The sequence below is a fragment of the Punica granatum genome, chromosome 5 (assembly GCF_007655135.1).
Source record: "Punica granatum isolate Tunisia-2019 chromosome 5, ASM765513v2, whole genome shotgun sequence".
Lineage (NCBI taxonomy): Eukaryota > Viridiplantae > Streptophyta > Magnoliopsida > Myrtales > Lythraceae > Punica > Punica granatum.
This window is the reverse complement of record NC_045131.1, coordinates 5,639,849-5,662,846: the sequence shown is the minus strand read 5'-3', so window position 1 is coordinate 5,662,846 and position 22,998 is coordinate 5,639,849. Positions and strand designations below refer to the sequence as shown.

Genomic DNA, 22,998 nt, shown 5'->3' with positions numbered 1-22,998 from the left:
TTAAAACTAGAGAAGTTCATGAATCTAAGACAATGAAATGAAATTTCGAAATATCTAATAAAGGAGCATAAGTGATCTCACATGAGTATTGAATCTGGGACCTTTTAATTACTAGGTAAGAGCATGCGTTACTGCACTATACCTCTTGAACACCTTTTAAAGACCATGTACTGCACGCTGCAACATATATATATGTATATTTAATTTTATAACCAATCTGATATTCTGAAGTTAATTATCGACATATTAATCTTCTAGAAATTGTTATCTGGGGGTAGTTGAGCACAATCTTATCTTATCATATGTAATAGACAGTCATTTTTAATGTTATTTTATACCAAATGCGCAATGGATTCCGGTGTAACAGACAGTCATTTTTAATCTTATCTTATAATAGCTTTTTTTCAGCGTGGATCTGGTATTCAAAAGTCTAATTGGACATCGACTATTTCGGTCGAGCCAAGTCGGCCCGCCAAATGGTAGAGCTCTCTCAGCTTGAATCTTCTGAATTTACAATGGCCCGAACTCGAGATTTTATTTAACCGAAATAAATACTAAACTACTTGAATCAACTCCCGTTGGTATCTAGCATCTTTAAGCGTTGTTTCTTTGGTTTTGGTAATTACTGGTGGAAAGAACCCAAACTTTCCACCGTTGGTAGTTATGGGAATTATTAAATTAGTATAGGGTCCTTAATTGTATCTATATGATTCGACAAATTTGACCTAATACTTACTGTCTCGAGCAAAAATAAAATTCTAATTCAGAATTGAAAAATATAAGAAAGGATGAACTTCAAAGTTGGCCATGATGCCGGACGCTCGTATATATTGAACGCTTATATCCTGTCTAATCATCGTGTGCAAATCATAACTTTTTGTGCCAAGTTCTCAGGGTAAACATGATTTATTTATAGTCCTCAAAAATAGCCAAAATCGACCAGTCTAACTACAAAATGATGTAGTGACCTAAAGTAACGAGTCATTAATTTTATCCAAAGAATAGCAGCATTGCACTTTCTATTGATTAGACAGAGGTTAAGTAAGATTAGCAATGACGTGAGACAGTATATAATCAATGAAGAATTAATAACTAACCCACGAAAAAGTCTTTGCAAAATGATGTTCTAACTAGCTAAGCTACTATAAGTACTTTTTGTAGTCGGACGGTTTCAGCATTAGGTGGGAAGTAGTTCTATATATTCAACATGGAATTAATATGTCTATGGCTACACACATACACACACATATATATATATATCAGAAAAAAAATAGACTTAAAGTGTGTGTATATATATATATATATATAGATAAGTTGTTTTAATTAGTTTGATTTGATGAATAATTAATTCTACGTATATGTCAAAGTTTAATGAAATATCATATGCATTCTTAGCATAAAAATATGACGGTAACCCCTAATTACGATGAAATGTAGCTTAACAGTCATCGTGTCATCAAATACATTATAATGACATTTTCTATTTTCTTTTATAAATTTAAAAGAAGTAAATGTAAAAAAATAAAACCAAACCCCCCTTGCTAGTAGCTAGTTAGAGGTCACCATCACCCTAGGCGAGGTCGCCTACAACTATAGGTGCCACTGGCGACTTGTGAGAGGGGAGGTGGCCTCCAACAAACTGCTATTGTATCGATTTGCCTCCATCTCTCTCTTTGGGGGAGGCAAATCGGGACAGTGGTGGCTCACATAAGGACACCTTCATAGTCGTATGCAACCTTGCCCGAGGGAAGTCTCACAAGCGAGCCACTGCCTCGCCTCCCCTCTTGATTGTAACGCCCCAATTCCAAACCGATGGGAAAAGGGGTTTGTGAGTGATATATGGGAAATGACTTATGAGATTACTAATAACTTGAATTTAAGCTTTTAGGTTGATGGTTGGGCTTTATCATAGCAGTGACCAGCCGGAAGTGTGAGAACTAAGTACTATGCAGGCAAATTGCTACACACAATGGACTATGATGAGAGCCACCTCTTGAACAGTAAGAGTCACCTCTAGAATCCTACATGTTTAATGAAGTATCTTGAGTCTAGATAGGATTTGTTTGAGTAGCTTAACAATGACATCAAGTTTTTGAGTGGGGGACATTGTAACACTCCAATCCCATGGGAAAAAGGGTTAATGAATAATATATAAGAAGCAACTTATGGGATTACTAGTAACTTAAACTTTTGGGCCGGTGGTTTAGCTCATTAACAAGTTACTGGGGCCAGATCGTAACACGAATATTAATGCTTCTTCATTTTTTTTTTCAAATTTGTCTCTTTTTTTTTTTACATTTTATTTGTTTTCAAATTAAAAAAAAAAAACTAGAAAACCACGTCAGCATAGATATGATGACTTGGTGACACGAAAAGCTGCCAAATCACCAAAATTAGGAGGTTGGTGTTATATTTTTAAAGCGGGGTAGTGCGCTGGCCATTTTACTAAATTATAGAGGATATATGCAGAATTTATCCTTTTCTTTAAGTATTGTTTGTATATCGTACATTGCAGGGTAAGTAAAATCAAGAGGTCTCACGAATCTATATATATATATATATAATTGTATCCCACACATTAAATAGGTTAAAAAGGTAATTTTTTAAATATTATAAGGTCATAAAAGTAAATATGTAAATAATATTCAAGATCTGAAAATACTACCTCAAAGAAAATAAATACTATATTAATGATATATTTACACGAAATATATATGTAAAATTGTATTCCACACATTAAATAGGGTTAAAATTTTATTTTTTTTAAATATTAGAAGATCATAAAGGTAAATGTATAAATAATATTCAAGAGTAGAAAATACTACCTCAAAGGAAATTAATACTATATTAATGATATATTTACATGAAAATAATATTCGTGATCGAAAAATACTATCTCAAAGAAAATAAATACTATATTAATGACATATTTACATGAAATAAATGCAAATAAAGAGTGATGTAATTGTACATATATATACAATTAAAACACATGTATACCCAAAAAATATAAAAATAATCTCATTAAATTATACTCGAAACATAAATAATTGTATGCGATTTAATTAAAATAAATATATACTTTGATCTCTCATGAAAGTAATTGAGTCATTTTAGCTAAACTTTTATAAATTTCATCTAACTTCATATATATCTAGATATATAAACTTGACTACAATTAATGGATTAGAGTATATACATGCCTTATGGTCAATATGTCTTAGTGGAGAGATATTATATATATATATATGTAAAGAAATAAATTACCGTCAATAATTTAAATTGTTAAATATGATTATAAAAAATATTAATTTCTACCTCCCAACGCTAATAAATAGGCTATAAAAGATAAAGTCTAGCGATTGTTTGCATTAAATAGTCTCATAATAGTATTTTTATGCAATGCCAATTCAATGGAAATATAATTGCCAATGTTGTTAATAAATGGGATATGACAGTAAACGTATTCTAATTCATAGATTAATATGTCAAATAAAAATTAGTTAATAAGACATATTATAATAAATAACGGTAGTAAATATGAAAATGAATAATACATTAGTTTGAACCATTATTGTTATTTCGATAGTAAATAAATATTTGTATTCTTAGGAAAATAAAGAAAATATATAATTATATGAATTTAATATTTCTTACATAATTATTTAAAACAATTGCAAATCTTATAAATGTTCAATTAAGTAAATCTCAAATGCATATAATTGATTCATTTTAGCTAAAATTATTCAAATTCACAAAATTTAATGTATGAGGTTTGACTAAGAATAGCACAACATATAGTGAAATTTGATTTTTTTAAAAAATAAAAATTATCCTCAAAACTCTTTTTGTTTTTATAACTCGTCAAAAATTTCAATTAAAATAATATTGTAGAGTACAACAAAGAGATCAACATCTGAAGAGATTATCCATGATAACAAAAGATTACAAGAAAGCAAGTGCAATGAAAAAAGTTATAGTTACTAATTGTTTTATCGAATTGAAAAAATGGTCATTTTGACAACATTACACCTCTATTTTTCTTTTGCTTGTCCAACTTTTTTTTTAAAGATATTTGGATATAATTAGTATTATATACTATAGAAAAAAGGAATATCTTTTCATGAAATTTAACTAAAACAATTAAGTTTGAATTATGTTAATAAAAATATATTTGTTGTAAAAGTCTCTTGCAATGCATGGGCAAAAAAAATCTAGTGTGTGTATATATATATATATATATACTTGAAAACAAATGCATTAAAAATTGGCATAAACGTAAATATATATAAAATTAACTCACATAATAAAATGTTTATCAAAAAAATAAATAATAAAATAATAAAATAATAAAATAAATATATATACATTCAGGATATATATATATATATATGTTTTGGAAATATTTATACATACATATATATATATATATGAAAACCCTATTTTGGTAATTATTTTTAGTAATTATCGGTAGACAAGTGATTATATATTTCTTTGGATATATAAAAATTCTATGTTTATTAGTTTATTTAAATTTTTATATTAGCGAAATATAATTCACTTTTTTATTTTATGTAATTCTACACATTTGCTCTAATTATAATTAGAAAATAAATACATATGAAAAAAATGTATCACTTTTAGGTTTAAATTTTTTTCCTTCTTATAATTTAATTCATATAATAATTATGGGATTTGAAAGATTTCGTATGGTTAAGAGCATAAATATCCTTATATACATAGAAAGTAAATATAATTTATACATAAATTAAATAATAATAATAATAATAATAAATAAATTCAATGAAATATTAAAGGAGGACTCTAATCATCTATTATTATTTCATTAGTAAATAAATATTCATAATTATATTGAAACTTATTTAATTAAATTTAAAAATCATTGTTAGTCTTATAAAGGTTCAATAAGTGACTCTCTCATCGAAATTATTGGCCCATTTTATATGCACAAAACTTAATATATAAAAGGGTAAATTACAAAAAAAAACTCAAATTTTATAAAATGTCTCAATTTTGTCCTAAATTTTGTTTTGTACCAAAAAAACCATAAGTTTTCTAAAATGTCTCAACAATGACCTCCGTTATAACTTCCATCAATTTTTGCTGTTGATGGTGGGTCCCTTTAACAGTCCACGTAGGTCACACGTAGGTTAGTGGGTCCCTTTAACAGTTCACGTAGGTCACACGTAGGCAAAAATTGACGGAAGTTAGAAACGGATGTCATTTTTGAGACATTTTAGAAAACTTATGATTTTTTTTGTTACAAAATAAAATTTAGGACAAAACTGAGACATTTTACAAAACTTGAGTTTTTTTTTTTTGTAATTTGCCCTATATAAAATGCGAGTGAGAATAAAATACCAACAAATAAGTCATTGTAAATTTTATAGACGTTATGATTTTTATTCTTTTATTAACTAAGTTAAGAATTTTTAACTTTTAGGATATTAAAATTTGTCTATAAATTAGATTGATAATCAATATTATGTCTATATAATATTTTACATGAATTTTTTGCTTATGAACTCTTGAATTTCTATGGTCCAGCATGACTATGAAATTTTTCATATTAAAGTTTACAAAGAATAGTATTTCTTATATAATCATATAAATTACAAATTGATTTCAATTATCGAATTCATATTTAACTTCTCATAATAATTATCGAATAGTTTACATTGGCTAGTACTTGATTAGGGCAACATATTAGAGCCCCCTTTTCTACTAAAAACTAATCTTTTAAATATTAGATTATCTATTCCTATAAGAAAATACTCGTTTAAATAAGTTCGATGGTTTTTCGATTCTATCACACAAGAAAAAAAAGGTTGTAAATCAAATTAAACCCCTACGAGTCCCCCGAAAGGATTTTTTGTCATAAACTGTGACGGGGCATGAGGTCCATAGTGTCTATAGCTTGGCAGGGATAGTGTAAGGGGAAGTCAAGGATATTGAAAATGCTGTCGACGAAAATTAGATTTTTGAATCTCTTAATTTTATAGTAGAATGAGTATTACTGCATTGGATGTGTACTCGAATGTGGAAGGATACATTTGCGTTGCGAGTGTCTTATTTTTTCAATAATTTCCGACTAAATTAATTAGTCGACCGACAGTTTACTGAAATGTGGATGATGAATTGACATTCCGATTAAAATAAGCTATTGATGATTAGTTCGAATGAACGTGCAAGATTATGCTCGCTATTGAATTTTTGAATTAGAACAAAATTAATTCACCATACACATTGTCCCCCAAGTTGAAAAAATTATTACATATAAATATTATTACAGAAGAAATATGGGACAAGTGAAAGTATAATATCTAAACACGTAAATCGCTGTGTGTAATGATGATTAAATAAATTATAGCCAGAATTCACCCCCAAAAAAAATCACCCAAAAAAAAAATCATAGCCAAATGACTAGGAGAGAGATTAATTTCATATACAGCCACTAATTATGCTTGTGTATATCATGCACACATAATCGATTGCCTTTATAGAAGATAATCGAATTAATCTACCCTATTAGCATATGAAACATATACAAAACCTCGAAAAGATTATCCTTGGGTTGTAGTTAAGCCATGACAATATGAGTCTTCGATCAAGTTAGATAGAGATACTATTTCCAAAGGTGTTCGAACTCGTATAAATGCTACTCAAGCAATCCACCAACTATAAGTGACGCATTCTGATACATATTCAATGTTGCATCGAGAGATAGTGAAATAAAAGATGAATTGTTATCCATATACATTCACGGTTGATATTATGATCTGATCTGCCTTCAAAACAGCAGTCATTAAATCGAGGAATGAAACATTCAACGATTCAATCCAACTCGGTCGAATTCCGAACATCGGGCGACCATGGTCGGTGTGTTCGGAACAGGTTCAATCTTGAGAGCCGAGGATTATTATCGCAGATTTCGATCACCACGCGAGTCAACGGCCCAGTGGAGAAGATGGGCCGATTATGGGCCTTGGCCCAACCTGAAAGTGGGGTTCAAGAGCCAACCTTCGTCTTCAGGCGTTGATCACGTGACGGCAAATGGTGGCGTGGTTTCAACGCTATGATTAATCACAAAAAAAAATAGAAATACATAAAATAAGATAAAATATAGACTTTTATCCCAAAGTCAATCCCGGAAAAGAGAGGAATAATTCCGTGCTTTCCCACGCATAGCCCCACCACGCATCAGATCAAACGTGGACCGTCCGATAGCTGGAATTCGAGGAGTCAATTCTGGTCAAAATGGGGGAGTGGTGGTGGAAGGAGGACGAAGGGACCGTCCGCCATCATTAAAAACGACGAGGCGAGCTTCGCATTTCCCTCCGCCCTCGCCAAGTCTTCGATTGGAGAGAGAGAGAGAGAGAGAGAGAGAGAGAGCAAGGTCGTCGAGACAGAAGCATGTCAGGCATCGCCCGTGGCCGCCTCGCCGAGGAGAGGAAGGCTTGGCGCAAGAACCATCCCCATGTCCGTGCAATCCCCCTTCCAATTCTCTGTGTGTCTGTGTGCGAAGTGGTTTTGTTTTTTTTTTTTTTTTTTTCTGAATTCTGTTGCTTGATGGTTATGCTGCTTCGGTTTGCCGTGCTGATTGGATATTTCATCGATTGGTTTTGGTGACACCGTGCTTCTGTCTCGTGTGTGTTGGTTAGGGTTTTGTGGCGAAGCCGGAGACTCTGCCTGACGGTACCGTGAATTTGATGATTTGGCATTGCACTATCCCTGGTAAAGCTGGGGTAAGTCGCCTCACTTCCTCACTTCTTGATTATGCGTATCATTTCGGCTCGATTTGATTGGTATCTGCTTGATGAACTTTCATTTGGGTTGAATTTTTGTTGTAAAATTGCTTCTTCTTTGTGTCTGTAACTGCTAATTATTGCAAAGAAGTTCGCCGGATCGGTGTTAGATTGATGATGCGGTCCGAGTAAGATAGCTAGAGTTCACCTAGCAAGCAAGTTCAGGGTTGTAACTACGCAAAAAGATTAACTTTTCAGCTACATATCTATGCTTTCTGGAAGACTAAGCTGAAAAATTGACTAGTGCGCGAGTTTGATGGTAATTTCACTTACATCCAGCGAGTTGTATATTTTATAACAAATTTGGCAGCCAGAACTAGGATAAGATCAATTTGCAACCGTGATAAGGATAATGAATTCTATGAATCATCTCGCATGCATGAGGCCTGGTGTTGCTCATTTGGTCCTTGCTTGTCTAAACTGATTTCTTTCGTGTTGATTTTTCTTAATATCAAATAGGATGGTGTCCTGGACATGGTTTCCAGCTCAAATTTTTAGTTTTTGGTTTTACAATATGTTTTCTCAGTCTAAATCTCACCTGAAATGTGTATTTGTTTTATGCTACTATTGAATGTGCAACTGTTTGGTTAGTCTAATGCAGGTCACTGATTTTGGTGATACTTCTGGATTTAATGAAATACAGTACAGAGATTAGAGGCTAATAGTGGGTCCTCCTTACTGGGTAGTTGGTGCTTGGCCTATTCGTTCCGGTTATTGTGAAGGTCTCAACTTGTGCCTAGGCATGATCTGCACTGGTTGACCGAGGCATGTCATTGGTAGTGCACATGCCTCCTACATGCCTAGTTGAAATAGATTTATGCTGTCTGTTTTTGTAGTAGGGTTCCTTTTTTCTGTTTTTTGAGGCATGTGATCTGTTTTATGTGGATGTTCTGCACTAAAATGTTTGATATGAGGCATGATGGAGTAGTTCGTTGTGATACCCTTACCCCTATGGGAGATGTGTATTAACTAGAAAAAAATATTACTTTAATGAAGAAACGTGGAACTTCTGCTTAGGTTAGAATTTTGTTCAAATTTGGAAACTCAAACACATTCTGAATCCCTATTCCCAAACTCGGACTTGTAGATTACAAATATTGCGCTATTCACTCCCTTAGATGGTAGAGATTGGTACCTTTTCAATCACATGCCCTAGGCACATAGTTATTTCTTTTTTCATTTTATTGTTTGCCATATTTTGTTCTATTTTAAGTTGTTTGTAGTTTTTCATTGTTCTTTCTCTACTTTGATGAATGGCTTGCATCGGCATTTAACTTTCAGTATGTTCAGCTCCTAGGGCCGTACTTGATCCTACATATGCTGTGTTCTTTTTGCATTTTGCGTGCTATATTGCACATGCTGCATTTTGTTCAGATGTAGCCACATACAGAATGTTGGTTTTAGGGAACCTTGATCTTGATGGACCTAATTATGATAACTGCTATTGCAGACTGACTGGGAGGGAGGATATTTCCCACTCACACTCCACTTCAGCGAAGATTACCCCAGTAAACCTCCGAAGTGTAAATTTCCTCAAGGGTTCTTCCACCCGAATGTGTATCCTTCTGGAACTGTATGCTTATCAATTCTTAATGAGGATAGTGTAAGTAGCATTTGGGTTCTCCAACTTCACCGAGTGTGGTATATCTACAGTATAGATATTCTTCTGTAGGCTTATTTAACCTGGCACTCGGCATATCTGCAGGGTTGGAGACCAGCAATAACAGTGAAGCAAATTCTTGTGGGCATTCAGGACTTGCTAGATCAGCCAAATCCTGCTGATCCTGCTCAGACTGAAGGGTATCAACTGTTCATCCAGGTATTACATTTTCCATACATAACTGTTTTCCTCTATAATCATACATTATTGTAGTCTCTGCTACAATCAAATGCTTCAGCTGACTCTGCTTAGTATGTCAAATAAGTTTGCAACTTACTGTTATTTCAATTTTGATGGATTAACTAAAAGCCTTAGTGTTGATTTTGCAGGATGCAGCTGAGTACAAGAGGAGAGTCCGACAGCAGGCCAAGCAATATCCTCCTCTGGTCTGATCCCCCCACATATATATGCTGTATTTGTGAGTTACGGCAAATATTGTTGGTGATTTAGTAATGGTCAGTTGCTCTCTGATTGCCTTCCCGCTTGATTCTAATAACTATGAAGGCTGCTGCTTCTGTGGGTAGGCTAGACCCTCGATTGATGTTTGGTAATTTGTTGCTGCAAGTCACCAACTGTTTTATAATACCCCCTTGAATCTTGTACTCTTGTCGATATTTTAGGTGCTGAGGATAATACCTCATCAGCTAATTGTTACTACTGTTCTATGTGTTATCTAGTGCTTGCTTGCAGTTTCTTGTCAGTAATACAAATTGTTCAGAGACTTTTTAAACAGCGTACCTTGTGAAAGTACTAGAGCTTTTAGACCGGAACCTGCAATCTCAGGTCTCCGTAAATCTGGTTTTTCGGTTCATTGCTCGACCTGAATCAGGGATAATCAGGGCTCTGGTCAGGACAGGAAACAATTGGTCCGTTGAGATAAAGCGAACTGCCTTAATTTAGCTGAAAATGAGCATCCAATTTTCATGGAGTTATCTTGGCCCTCTGCTTATATCCTTAGTTGCAAAACCAGCAACGGTGTGAAAGTGGGCAATATTTTGATGGGCCGTAGGTTTAAAATATTAGCCAATGGGACCGAGCTAGCCTATCAGCAATTGTACTGGTTCCATCATGAACAATTGGTACTACAAATAGATGTCATGAGTTAGTGTTTGATCATATGGCTGGGCAATCTCTGACTGCAACAACTCATGGTCGAAACACACGGGGATGAGGCCTGCGGTCCTGAAGGTATGAAGGTCCATTAAGGGCATTCTTTATAAGATGGGCCATCCATTGGAACGATGAACATGGCTGAATTGTAGCCGGATGAAGCCCATCGCAACTAACCAGTACGATGAGACCCGACTTACATATAAGCGGGTTATGCACGCTAGATCATGTGACTTGGGCAAATTAATTAACCACGCAATAAAAATAATAATAATAAATTCCTCAAACGCGCAAGAAACCATGGTTGTGGTGACTCATCAATCAATCGTTTCACGGGTCTTTTCGAATTCGCTATATTTGGGGTCTGTTCTTTCATGATTGAATGAACGAGAAACATCAAACATGAAGATAGATGGAGATGGAGAATAGTATATAAAAGACTAGCGGTCCATTCTCTATCAATCACTTAAATTTGCCTTTCACTCAAGCAAAAGGAGTATGAAGGGTTGATGGCTAATACTATTTCATCTCACTGTTGAACACCGACCCGTTTCCATTTATGGTATATTCGCCGCCACAACTTAGCAAAGTAGGTTGATATATACCACCTCGTTATTAACAACCCTAGGGAATTCTCGACCGGTAAAGCTTATGGGACGGAATAAATAACATTCTCCATTAATCGCTCGATATCAATAAATCCGAGGGTGACAGATTCTTATATGAATCAGTCCGGTATACAGAACGCGCATGAGAGTTATTTTTAGACTGGTGTTACGATCCACAGTGAGAGGCTATTTTATTTCAATCCTCGGAGTCGGAGTCGGAGTCGGCACGGATGGAAAAAGAAAAGAAACATGAAAGCAAAGGGAACACTCCAGCTTTGATTAATTTGACTGGTGAAAACTACTCGAACGGGGGATTGGAGGAGGGGGATGGATTTTCGAAGGGAAAATGTAATTGTTTTACCAAAATTAGAAACACGTGGCGGGGATTGCTTTGTATCCGAAAGGGAACTTTCATTTTCTAGATGTAGGAAAGCAAATGGGACAAGCATGTCATGTCTTTGTTCCTAAGTGGTCATATGTGCTTGATCAAATCTTGTGCAATTTAAAATCTACGCCTGTCCCTTTTCGGTCACGTTATCATATATTACATACACATTATATATGTATTTAATATTTCAATTTTTGGGCCAGTCCTTTTCTTGATAATTATGTGTACATGACTAATTTCGTTGGTGCCCATGTTCGTCTATTCACCTCTGGGTGCTTCCTTTTTCAGCAAGCACTCCCGAAAAATCTTTTTAAATCTTTTACATTTAAATTCATTGTATTCTGTGATGATCTCCGACATTATTCGACGTTTCTTTAAAGTGTGTGTATGCCGACTAAGTTTTTCTTTCCATATTGTTTATGGGTAGGGGTGTGCGGATCCGAGTACCATTTTCATTTAAAATACTCGGACCCTACCCTGTAAGGGACATGTTATAAGATTTTGAAACCGGACCTTACCTTGTTGAGTCATGGAACAGGAACCTACTCGAAACCTGTATTTTATCACAGATTTCGAGTACCATGTTAGAACCTATAAATTTTTTTTCTCGCTAAATAAAATCGAAAATATTTCATCCATAATTAGTAATCACGAAAAGTAAAATGTTGACATAGATTTAGATTTTTTTTAATTCAGTGACTATATTTTTTAAATATAAGAATATATAAATATAATTATATATATATATATAATGGGAGAAATTATTATCTGGATCCAGGTATCTATTTTCGATTCCTTTTTCAAATACCCTATATGCAAGAACTGAAATTAGAATTCGTTTTCATTCGTTCCTTATTTTAATACCCAGACTCTACCCTATTTTTAATATTAGCTACTCGGACCCTACCATAACGGGTGGGTTCCGATCGATTCCGAGTATACTCTGTATCCGTGCACGCCGTTATTTATGGGTGAGGTAAGATAAAAGACGTTCGTGACAACTTTTTATCTTGAATATATTAATGTACCGTCTCGATATTATTAATGTAGCTGAACAAAACTAAATATCTTATGAAAGAGAAAATTATGTGATAGTATAGAAGGACATATACCTAACATGTTAGGGCATTATTTGATCCAACCCATTTCTATATATATATATATACACACACACACACAAAATGTATACATATAAATATAATATAATAATGTCGTTGCAGAAGGGCAGCAGGGTATTGGCTTGTCATGTGCGGGTCAAATTCTTATGGACATTCCAAACATGGAAAGCCTTGCACACTAAACCCCAAATTAGATAACATTGATTAATCAAACCTTTCCCTTTTGACTTTGGCGTCGTGGCATCATTAGGTGCATGGCACTTCTATCCCATAATCATATATATAATCGATTTAAAAACGTATATTGCATAATTAATCCCCAAAAGAACAAAACCTAAAACATGCATGGGATGTTCTACCTCTGGAGGAGAAGAAGAAGTCGGTTGATAATATCGAGTTCAGATCAAAGTTCAAGGTGAGAGGCCTTTCTGTTTCATAAATTCGAAAGAGATGGCAATACTGAACAACGAAGAAGAAGAATTAGAAAAAGAGGATCGTGACGACGGTCTTGTTATAATCATGGATGTTTTTGTTGTAAATTAATTAGGATTCATGATCTCTTTCTATCTGGTCCACTGAAAGTGAATGACAATTCATAATCTCATATATTATTAGGCCACTATGGGATTCCACACATACACAGAGGCAACATAAGTCCCATCAAAAGGCTTCTTTTTCAGATATTATTATTGTCTCATGACAAGTCAATCATACTTAATTATTAGTTTTATTAACTGTAACAAGAAATATTCGCGGACATGAACTAATTAAATTGGGTGGAGAGCAATTGCCTGGAGTAGTAATTCTAGCTACGTACATGAATTGATGAACTAATTAATTATGTCATCACTTGGACAGATATTTTATCTAATTAGTTCGCTGACATGTCTGATTGTTTTTCTACGACGTGAGGTACTAACATTGATTGAGCGGTTCGCACAGGAGACAATATTTAAACTTTGGCCACAAAATTAACCTAGCTAGAATATTGTATAGAAAAGTAGCTCTTATCAAAAGGATGCATGCATTTAATTATAGTTTGCAAATATGATGCGAATCACGACACATTCGAGTTATAAAGAGAGACAAATAAGAAATTGATCTTATCAAATCCTGTAATTAAGCTAAAATGATATTTTAAGAACCTGTTGCATGATTTTTATTTTTATTTTTGCTAGAAAATCAATAAATGTTCATTGATCACAAAAACGGATATAGGGAGAAAAGGTCCAAGAGGATACAGTACGGAGACAGTAATACAACAGTTCCACTTAGATCGCTGCAAAGGAAAATAATATGCAACTAAAGCAAATCAACTGAATCTAGGTACAACTGCAAAAATCCATCCAAATGCTATAGACATTCTCAACCTCTTGAGATAAACTCTTTATGGACCCCAGTGAAAATCGGAAAGTAGAGCATAGTGCAATCCATATAGAGACTACTACATAGAGAAGCAGAGGCAAGATGAGTCTTGAACCGATATCCGACGTAAGAACCCTTCACAAATCAAATCTCTAGATCAATTCTATTCCTAAATATCTAAACCAATTCAACGAGGTTTATTTGATCGATTCAAACAAGTGGCAGCCTAACTACTCAATATCAGCTAAACTATCAAATCAAACTACCAAGCTTCTTTGATCGGTTCATACCGGCGACTGTTATCAGGGAGCCGAAATCTGAAAAAGCCGACAGAAAAAAAAAAAAAAGACCATGGCCACAAAAGGTCGGTTGCAGGCGATTAGCGCGATAGATTGATTCAGGAGTCTGATCCTTTCAGGTGGAGGGTGGAGATTTCATCGCATGGGTGATGACGGTTATCCACAGAATAGAAGCTGCCATCTAGAGGAGATTCAAACAATGCAATATAAGCCGACATCATTATTGTGATTAGGACTTTTAAACTTTCTATGTACAAAAAGGCCATAGATTATTCATCATTAAACCCCCGAAAGTCTCGCATGACCTCTATCATTAATATTTGTTGGTTGCCCCCCTCCGATGGCTGGATAAAACTCAATACAGACGGGCCAGCAATGGGATCTCCAGGAAAGTGGGGGCAGGGGGCATTCTCCGAAACAGTTTGGGAGGATGGATCGAGGGCTTCGGCAGATCTCTTGGCATATCCAACAACCTTGTAATGGAGTGTTGGGCATTAAGAGATGGGCATCCAATCTCGGGAAGTAGAGTTGGATGCCAAGGTAGTCTATGATCTTGTCTTTGATTTATCTCATCATAATTTGTCTCTAATGCCATTAATTTTGGATTGCAGGACCTTGATCCAGCAGTTCGTGAATTTCAAGATGAAGCACATCTACCGTGAAGCTAATACCATCGCGGGCCACTTGGCAAGGCTTGCAAGGGATGACCTCTTCGACTTTGATTCTATCGTGTATTTTGACTGCCCCTTCACGAGGTGAGAAACCTGTTACTAGCTGATCTTATGAGCATTAGGATCCCTCGAGATGTCTGTATAAACCGAGATCTCTCGGATAACTCTTCCTAGTTTATTAATGCAATATCCAGTTTCTACCAAAAAAAAAGGCTATAGATTATAGATCAGTAGGTAACGAGAAGTAATCGGGCATCAAATTGATCAATAGGATGTATTTTGTGAAACAGCTTTTCAATTTCACAAAAGAGTAATTGAGTTTATCTCAAACGCACATCGACCCATTTTTTACATCACTTTCGCCCTTCACCGCGTAAGTGTGCATCGGATGTGCCATTCCGTCAGCATCCATTAAAAAATGGATGGAAAATACTGATGTGTCATTATTTTATTATTTCATGTTTCTTTTATTCTTTCTTATCTCCGCCATTTCTTTGTAAATATTTCGCTCCTTACATTTTGTACGAATTAAAATAAAGGAAGAGGAATCGATCTGGAAAAAAGAGAGAGGCTGCCTGGGGCTTCCCGTGCGTCCGGCAAGGTTGGCAGTTGCCGGTGTTGGTGCCACACCTCTGATCTGCCCCCTTCTCTCTCTCTGAATCAAAATCGGCGCGACACCAATTTACCGGACATGGTTTCCATGGCCGACTTCTTCCATGAGGAGACCACCAATGCCTTATATTTTCCTGCACAACACCATTCACCCGCCACATAATCCAATTTAATAGCACACCCAAAAAAAAAAAAAACCGAGATGGACCGGGCATCGAATTAAGCCATACAACTTCCATCTAAAAATTTCAGATGAATGATCGAAAAACTAGAGCTTAAGTTTCTTTATGGGTTAATTTACCTGGGTAGGAGGAGAAGGTGAAATTGGCGAAGAGGATTTAGGAGAAGACGACGATGAAGGGTTGCACGAGTGGCAGTCGCGCCCTCGTTCCTCCTCAACTTCATTGTCTCTCCTCCTCTGTCCTTCGTTCACTGCTCGTTAGAATTTTTGTTCAAGAGAAAGAATGGTCTCGAACGAGGGCAGGGCAGGTCACAAGGTGCCTCTCTCCTCTACCGAATAAAAAAGAAAACAAAAACAAATAGAGCAAGAGGATGATTGTCCCTGTGGGAGCTCGCGATCGGCCACTACAAACACAATCTTAAATATAGTAGAAGCAAAACCCTTCAATTCACAGAAATGGTTGGTCTTTGGTGTTCCAAAAAATTCCTCAAATTTTCAGTACCACAATCACATTAAATAAATAAATAAATAAATTATACAAGAAGGAACCCAAAAGGATAAGCCATCTGGAATTATTGTTGTTCTCGACTTCATCGACGATGTGGAAGATTAGGGGGATCTCAATGAAGGAAGGGTCGCGACCATGCTGTTATTGAACTCCCTCATCGTCCTTCTTTATTTTATCCTACAGGATTTTTTTTTTTAAAAAAAATAATTTCCAGACTGTTCAACGGGGCAAGGGATCGACAGTGTGAGGACCACTGCTAAGCCACCGCCCCCCCAGTTGACCTCGCCGGGAGCTTCCGACGCCTGCGGCGAGGCCGCTTAGGGGCGATGCCGAACGGGTTGCCCCCACCGCAGATCCCTCCCCTTCTCTCTGTCTTGTTTGAAAGAGAGAGGAAGGGGTAGATCTGTATTGGGGGCAACCCGGCCGCCACCTCTCCCCCCAAGCAACCTTGCTGGAGGCTCCCGAAGCTTTTGGTGAGGCCAACTGAGGGGTGGTGGGCGCCAAGGCTTCCCCCGTTACCGGTCTTACCCCCAACGCAAACAACCACTCTCTCTGTCTCAATTCCATAATCGAGAGAAAGAGAGATTTTCTAAATCTTTTATATTTTTTACAGAAAAAATAATGCATAAACATTAAAGAATAATAAAAAAATCATAAAATATAATTAAAAGGTGATTTTTTATTGTTTTCCGTCCAATTTTTAATAGATCTTGACCCAGGGATCCATTTGTTATACAAAAAAACCTAGTTAATAATGTACATTAAGGCAATCAATGGCGAAAGTGACTTAAAAAATGAGTCGAGGTGCATTTGAGACGAACTCAATCTCTCGAGAACCAATTTGCTAGTTTACTCTTACATATAGCTGGCTAAATATATCAATCCAACTATATGCATATATATATATATATATATATATATATATATAAAAGCAAGATACGAGAAGAGTCCGGCCAGATGGCCTCTGAACCCTAAAATTGGAAATTCTTTCGATTTCGGTCGGTGGAGTTATGACCGCGGCCATCACCCCTTGATTGGGATTGTCGGCACCCTCCCCCTCGATTGGGATCATCGACGCCTTCTGTGGCCTCGATTCCATCCAAATTAAAGAAAAATTTGACGCCGTATTAGAATTATTATCAAATCGAAAGTTTGTGCATTTTTAGGTTGAAGAAAAAAGTTCATGCTAAAATTATTACAATGTGAAAAGTTTGTGCTTTTTTTATTAACTCAATATTTTATTATATGCGTGTATAGATATTAATTAATAATCTTAAATTTTTGATATATCCATTTATCCAAAAAAAAAATTTGAAATAAAAATTAATATTTCATCACATCCATATTAACATGAAAGTAAGTAACTATTAGTATATTTATTTATTTATACATAATATAAATATACTTAATATATGGTTACGTGGACAACTTTCAGTATATATATAAGAAGAAAAAGTATAAGTAAATTTTATGTTTTTATAGATGTTTATTTTTAAAAAATAGATTAGATAATAGTTTATAGATACATATGAGTTATATTTTCTTTTCAAAAAAACAAATTAGATTTGTTAACCATAAAAGGAAAACGAATCATATTATATTTTATCTAAATTCTACATGATAGTTGTATATAAGAATCATTATACACATATATACAGGTCTAATCAGTTCTCAAATAATATGTTTACAACTAAACGCGGGCTCTTGAAACGTATGTCTATCCCTAAATACAAATGAGTTGATTAAATTTATACTTTGATTTTTTTCTGTCATTTTTGTCATAATTTTTCACTTTTTAAATTTTTTTCCTCATATTTTTTTTAAGAATGGTGATGTGACTTTCATATCTCGAAAAGCTACTCCTATACGTAAGCTCTCGGAAAGTAAGTTCGTCTATCACTAAATGTGTCGAAGGTCGTTTGTTTATTTTATTATTTTTGTTTTATTTTTGACTCTCGAAGGAATTTTTTTTAATTAATTATAATTTCTTTTCAAATCGGTGTACTATCCCGTGTAACTCACGGGCTCCACGACTAGTATTATATATAATATATGTTTCTGACCAGTGCAAGTCTTAAAAATGGCGGCAATTACCATAAATTGATTAGTCCTACCAAATAGGATTTTATTTTTTTTCTCGTATGTTTAATAGCTTTGGCCCGTTAAAAATGAAAGATTGGTAAAAGTCATTCTCTTTGGGAATTAAACGTGAATTGAATGGTACATGTATATTCGGTTCGGATCGCATCATGCGGCTATCTTTTTTATCGGTATTATTCCAATCCCGTAAGCAGGGAAAGTTAATTCATCACCTACATATCCATTTACATATAGCAAGTAATGCCGATTTCCTTACTTGGATCAAGTATTCATCTAACCTTGTGTTCATATATGTTCAAGTACATGGAAATTAACCAGCTAGCAATTATGACATCGTCCTTTTTGTGCATGCAAAGTCCCCGTCTAAGTGAGAAATGAAGTGTAGTGCAGTGGCTAACACACTCACTTGGTAACTTAGAGGTTTCGGGTTCGATTCTCATCAGTGGGACTACACGTACCCATTTATTTAGATTTCATTTTCATTTCTTTATACTAAATCATGAACCTCCTATTATAACCGAAAAAAAAAAAAAAAAAAAAAAAAAAAAAAAAAGTCCCCAACTGAGTAACTGTCTAACCTAAGTAAATAATTAAAGCAAACCCAATAATGGGTGGCCCGAATATAGCCTTCAATTGGGCATCATCTTTTTCAAACCCTTGCCCTTTTGAGGAGTGTGGAGGGACCTAAGTTATAAAACACCACCTTTCCATTTCTAGTATCTGTTCACAGGGGCCTTTCAATTTGGTGGTCCATACATATATCCATATCCAATCCCCTCGCGACACATTAGAATTCTATCTTATAAAGTCTTCACCCCCACAACATTGTATAAATGATATTAATATGTGGTACCTACTATGAGTATTTGTTCAGACATGTATGGTTCAAGATTGACATATATGATATATGAAATTATCGGTATCTCTAGCCTACATTTTATACGCATACAACTGTGCATATATAGTATAAAAGTTTCTTTCTAATTTATACTATAGTTTATAAGTGTCCCGACTTTACTTTATTCATGAGCCTAGCTAGAAATAATATATATGTATATATATATATATATATTAGGTAAATTGCATTGGTGATCTAAAAGATTTCATAAATGTTTCATGTTGGTCCAAAAAGTTTTTTTTGCTACTTGATAATACAAAATGTTTTAAAACCGTTTCTTTATAGTACATTCCGTCAATTAATGATTGACGCCGATAGAAAATACTGACCTGACAAGAAACTTTTTAATAAAAAATATATTTTAATTTTAATTAAAACTCCAAAATTTTAAAATTTCAAAACGACCTAAATTTTTTAAACTTTTTCAGTTTTGCCCCAACCTTCTCTCTCCCTTCACTGTTCATCGTCTTCCTCCTCCCCTCCATTGTTTCCAATCTTGAGAAAGAGCTCGATTATCACCTTTCCAGCAGAGCTAGAACCTCTAGCTAATTCGATCCTGAAACTGTTTTTTCTGAGTTTTCCATTTTCTCTGTCTCTTTCTTTCCTTAATTTCCCGGAAACGGAGACAGCCAATTCGTGGCTTAGCTTCCTCGGCCTCGTCCCATTCAGGACGAGGAGGGCCAACGTCCACTACATAGCGGTGGTGGCCATCTGCTACACCCTCTTCTATGTTGTCGGAATCTGGCAGCACTTTGGCACCGACGACCTCTCGCCCCTCTCCATCGTCTCCAAGACCCCATACAACTTGTCCCATACTACCACTAGCCGGACCGCCCCGCTCGACTTCTTCCCCCGACGCACATCGGACAACCTCCTGCCTTTGGCTGCAGAGGAGGCTTCCGCGCGCGTGCCCCACTTCCCGCCCTGCCACCCTCGGCTCAGCGAGTACACCCCCTATGAGGACGTCGAACGATCACTAGAGTTCGAGAAGGACAGGTTCGTCGGACACTACCATCGCTTCGCTGCTTCTGACAGATTCGGCGAGATGATGAACAGTAGAGGGGAGGAGGAAGACGATGAACAGTGGAGGGAGAGAGAAAGTTGAGGCAAAATTGACAAAGTTCAAAAAATTTAAATCGTTTTGAAATTTTAAAAATTTTGGAATTTTAATTAAAATTTAAAAATATTTTTTACTAAAAAGTTTCTTCCCACGTCAGCATTTTCTAACGGCGTCAATCATGAATTGACGGAATGTATTATAAAGAAACGGTTTTGAAATATTTTGTACCGTCAAGTAGTAAAAAAAAAATTTTGGACCAACATGAAACATTTATGAAACCTTTTGGACCACCAGTGCAATTTGTCCTATATATATATAACCACAAGACTTAAAAATTCATTATTGATGGAAGATGTGTCCTAGGGTACTTCTGCTATTAGAACTAGGATGATTTAGAAAAATCTGTGTGGGTACTGGGCAATCTTTCTATGAAAATGGATGGTTACTTAACCCGGTTTGTGTTTCATGCCACATGAATCTCGGGATGATTACTGAAATAAGTGCTTCGCTTTACAAGTTATGTCCTTTTGTTTCACCGTTATATGTGGCACCTTAATCAACTTTCTTGTTCTAGCTAGTTTTATATACGTTTTCTTATCATTCAGTTCAATGAATTTTAGATAGCTCGATCCTATACTTTACACGAAATACAATTGCTTGCGTCTCTTATTGGAAATTCCTAGATAGTAATGCAAAGGGAATATTCAAAGATGAAGACCAAAAGTAACCACATCTACTATATCATTTTCCTTTACGTTAATATGGCCATAATCACTGCAAAGTTTCTATTGCCATGAAATGAAAGACTATGACCCGCTAACACATGAATTTCCATTTTCTTTGGGTTCATACAAATTTTCAGTGTGTACTGCCTGGTATTTCGATGCCCAATGAGCTCCGACATTCGGGACAAGTCGGCCTAATAAGGGACATAACTCTTCAAATTGTGAATTTTCTATATTCACAATAATCTAACTCGATAACTTACTTAAGAGAAATAAATATCAGAGTACCCAAGCTAATTCATGTTGATTGTAGATCGGGTGTTAGTATCTGAAAGAATTATTATTGGTGGACCTCAATGCTTTTAGCAAAGAAACATGCATAGACAAAAGATCTGGGATCCTCATAGAACCTTGGCTCTCTCAGAGCGAAAATGTCCTACGACGACTAATCTCACGTGAATCTCAACATAAGATGGACGACTTCTAACCAAATTGAGTAATGAATAAACTTGAAATATCATTGTCACACACTTACACATTAAAAACATCTTTTGATTCAATAAATTTTTCTCAACCACTCACAAACGTACGAAAATTTTATGAAAATAAACAGGAGGTCCCATTAAATTTTAATGTATATGATCTATCCATAAATGAATATATATATATATATATGGAAGTACGATCATCAAGTTTGTACCATATAAAAGGACCGAACCAGCTAGGCAGCATCGTAAATTTTATGTCTTTTATGTTTACGGAAAAATACCAAGTAAATAAATGTACTGGTGGGAGGATGCAAATTGGGTGTAAAATTTGTGGATGTCATTATAACAAACCCAAAATATTTCCATAAAAGGAAAGTGTGTGAATGAATGAAAACAGAGAGAAACACGAAAATAATTAATAATTTTTGGAAGGAGTAGTTTGTCTGAGTGAATGATGAAAGCGATCTAACACTTAACGGCACAAATAGCCCACAGTCAAGTCTCAGTCGCAGTCTCAGTCAGAACCCTCAGATTGGAAAGAGAGCCCTACAAAAGAGTAAATATTGAAATTCAATCCAATTTTCATTATATAAATTTTTTTTAATAAAAGACACCCCATTTTCCATTCAATTTCCGAACCTATTGACAAAAAAGCTTTTTTAGCACTAAAAATGAAGCCCCTCCCTTCAAGAAAACCCCCATTAATGGAAACCCCATCCCAACTTAAATTGGAAAGCCCGTTAAGGTCACCATCTATCTCCAATTATATAGCCCTCGTTTATAATTAAATAATTCTTATCTTCCCATCCATCTAAGAACAACATATACGAAAAAAAGAGGATATGATGCAAATAATTAATTAAGAGATTGCATATTTGAATTTCATGGTGATACTACTTGTGTCTCATTATTAGCTATTAGGATTTCAATTTCATTAAATTAAATCCATAAGTCTACCTTTATATCATGAGATTCCATACTATTCTAAATTTGCATCATATATACCTTTTTATCTTTGGTTTGAATACCAAGTCGAAAAAACATAATAGTTCAGAAGGATACGAAATTTCCATACGACACGTCACATGATAAAGTTGAGGGAGTAGATTTCCAGGATGCCACAAAATGAGAATAAATCGAACAATATACTACCTTGCATGCAATGGCTGACATGAATTTGATATGGGAACACGCATCGGGCTTATTTTCCGGACTTAAGAGATATGGGTAACTCTTTTATCAGTCCTTCGAAAGCGAAATCTCTCAATGAGTTTGTGTGGCACAGTCCTTCCCTTTATTCTTTTGCTTCACGGGGCTATGCACTTTATGCACAATGGATCGATCTAAATTATGGTGGTTATTTAAGGTAGGGGCCTTAGCG

At 35.1% G+C, this 22,998-nt stretch overlaps 1 protein-coding gene and 2 long non-coding RNA genes across 4 annotated transcripts; 2 read left to right on the top strand and 1 right to left on the bottom strand.

The window, feature by feature from the left end:
- The first annotated feature begins 7,296 nt into the window (after positions 1 to 7,296).
- Positions 7,297 to 10,218, top strand: LOC116209397 (SUMO-conjugating enzyme SCE1-like). The gene is made up of 5 exons (XM_031543028.1): positions 7,297 to 7,500; positions 7,683 to 7,766; positions 9,277 to 9,429; positions 9,532 to 9,645; positions 9,816 to 10,218. The coding sequence occupies exons 1-5, from the start codon at positions 7,435 to 7,437 to the stop codon at positions 9,876 to 9,878; spliced, it is 480 nt and encodes a 159-aa protein (XP_031398888.1). The 5' UTR covers positions 7,297 to 7,434; the 3' UTR covers positions 9,879 to 10,218.
- Positions 10,219 to 13,042: 2,824 nt separating this feature from the next.
- LOC116209356 lies at positions 13,043 to 15,375 on the top strand. Of its 2 annotated transcripts, XR_004157199.1 has the most exons (3): positions 13,043 to 13,125; positions 14,494 to 14,914; positions 14,986 to 15,375. It is a non-coding gene; the product is annotated as an uncharacterized LOC116209356 (long non-coding RNA). The 2 variants fall into 2 exon arrangements; XR_004157198.1 differs by lacking the exon at positions 13,043 to 13,125 and having other exon boundaries at positions 13,149 to 14,914.
- On the bottom strand, positions 15,344 to 16,920 carry LOC116209357. Its single transcript, XR_004157200.1, has 2 exons — positions 15,959 to 16,920; positions 15,344 to 15,791 (listed from the first exon to the last, which is right to left on the bottom strand). It is a non-coding gene; the product is annotated as an uncharacterized LOC116209357 (long non-coding RNA).
- Positions 16,921 to 22,998: the final 6,078 nt, after the last annotated feature.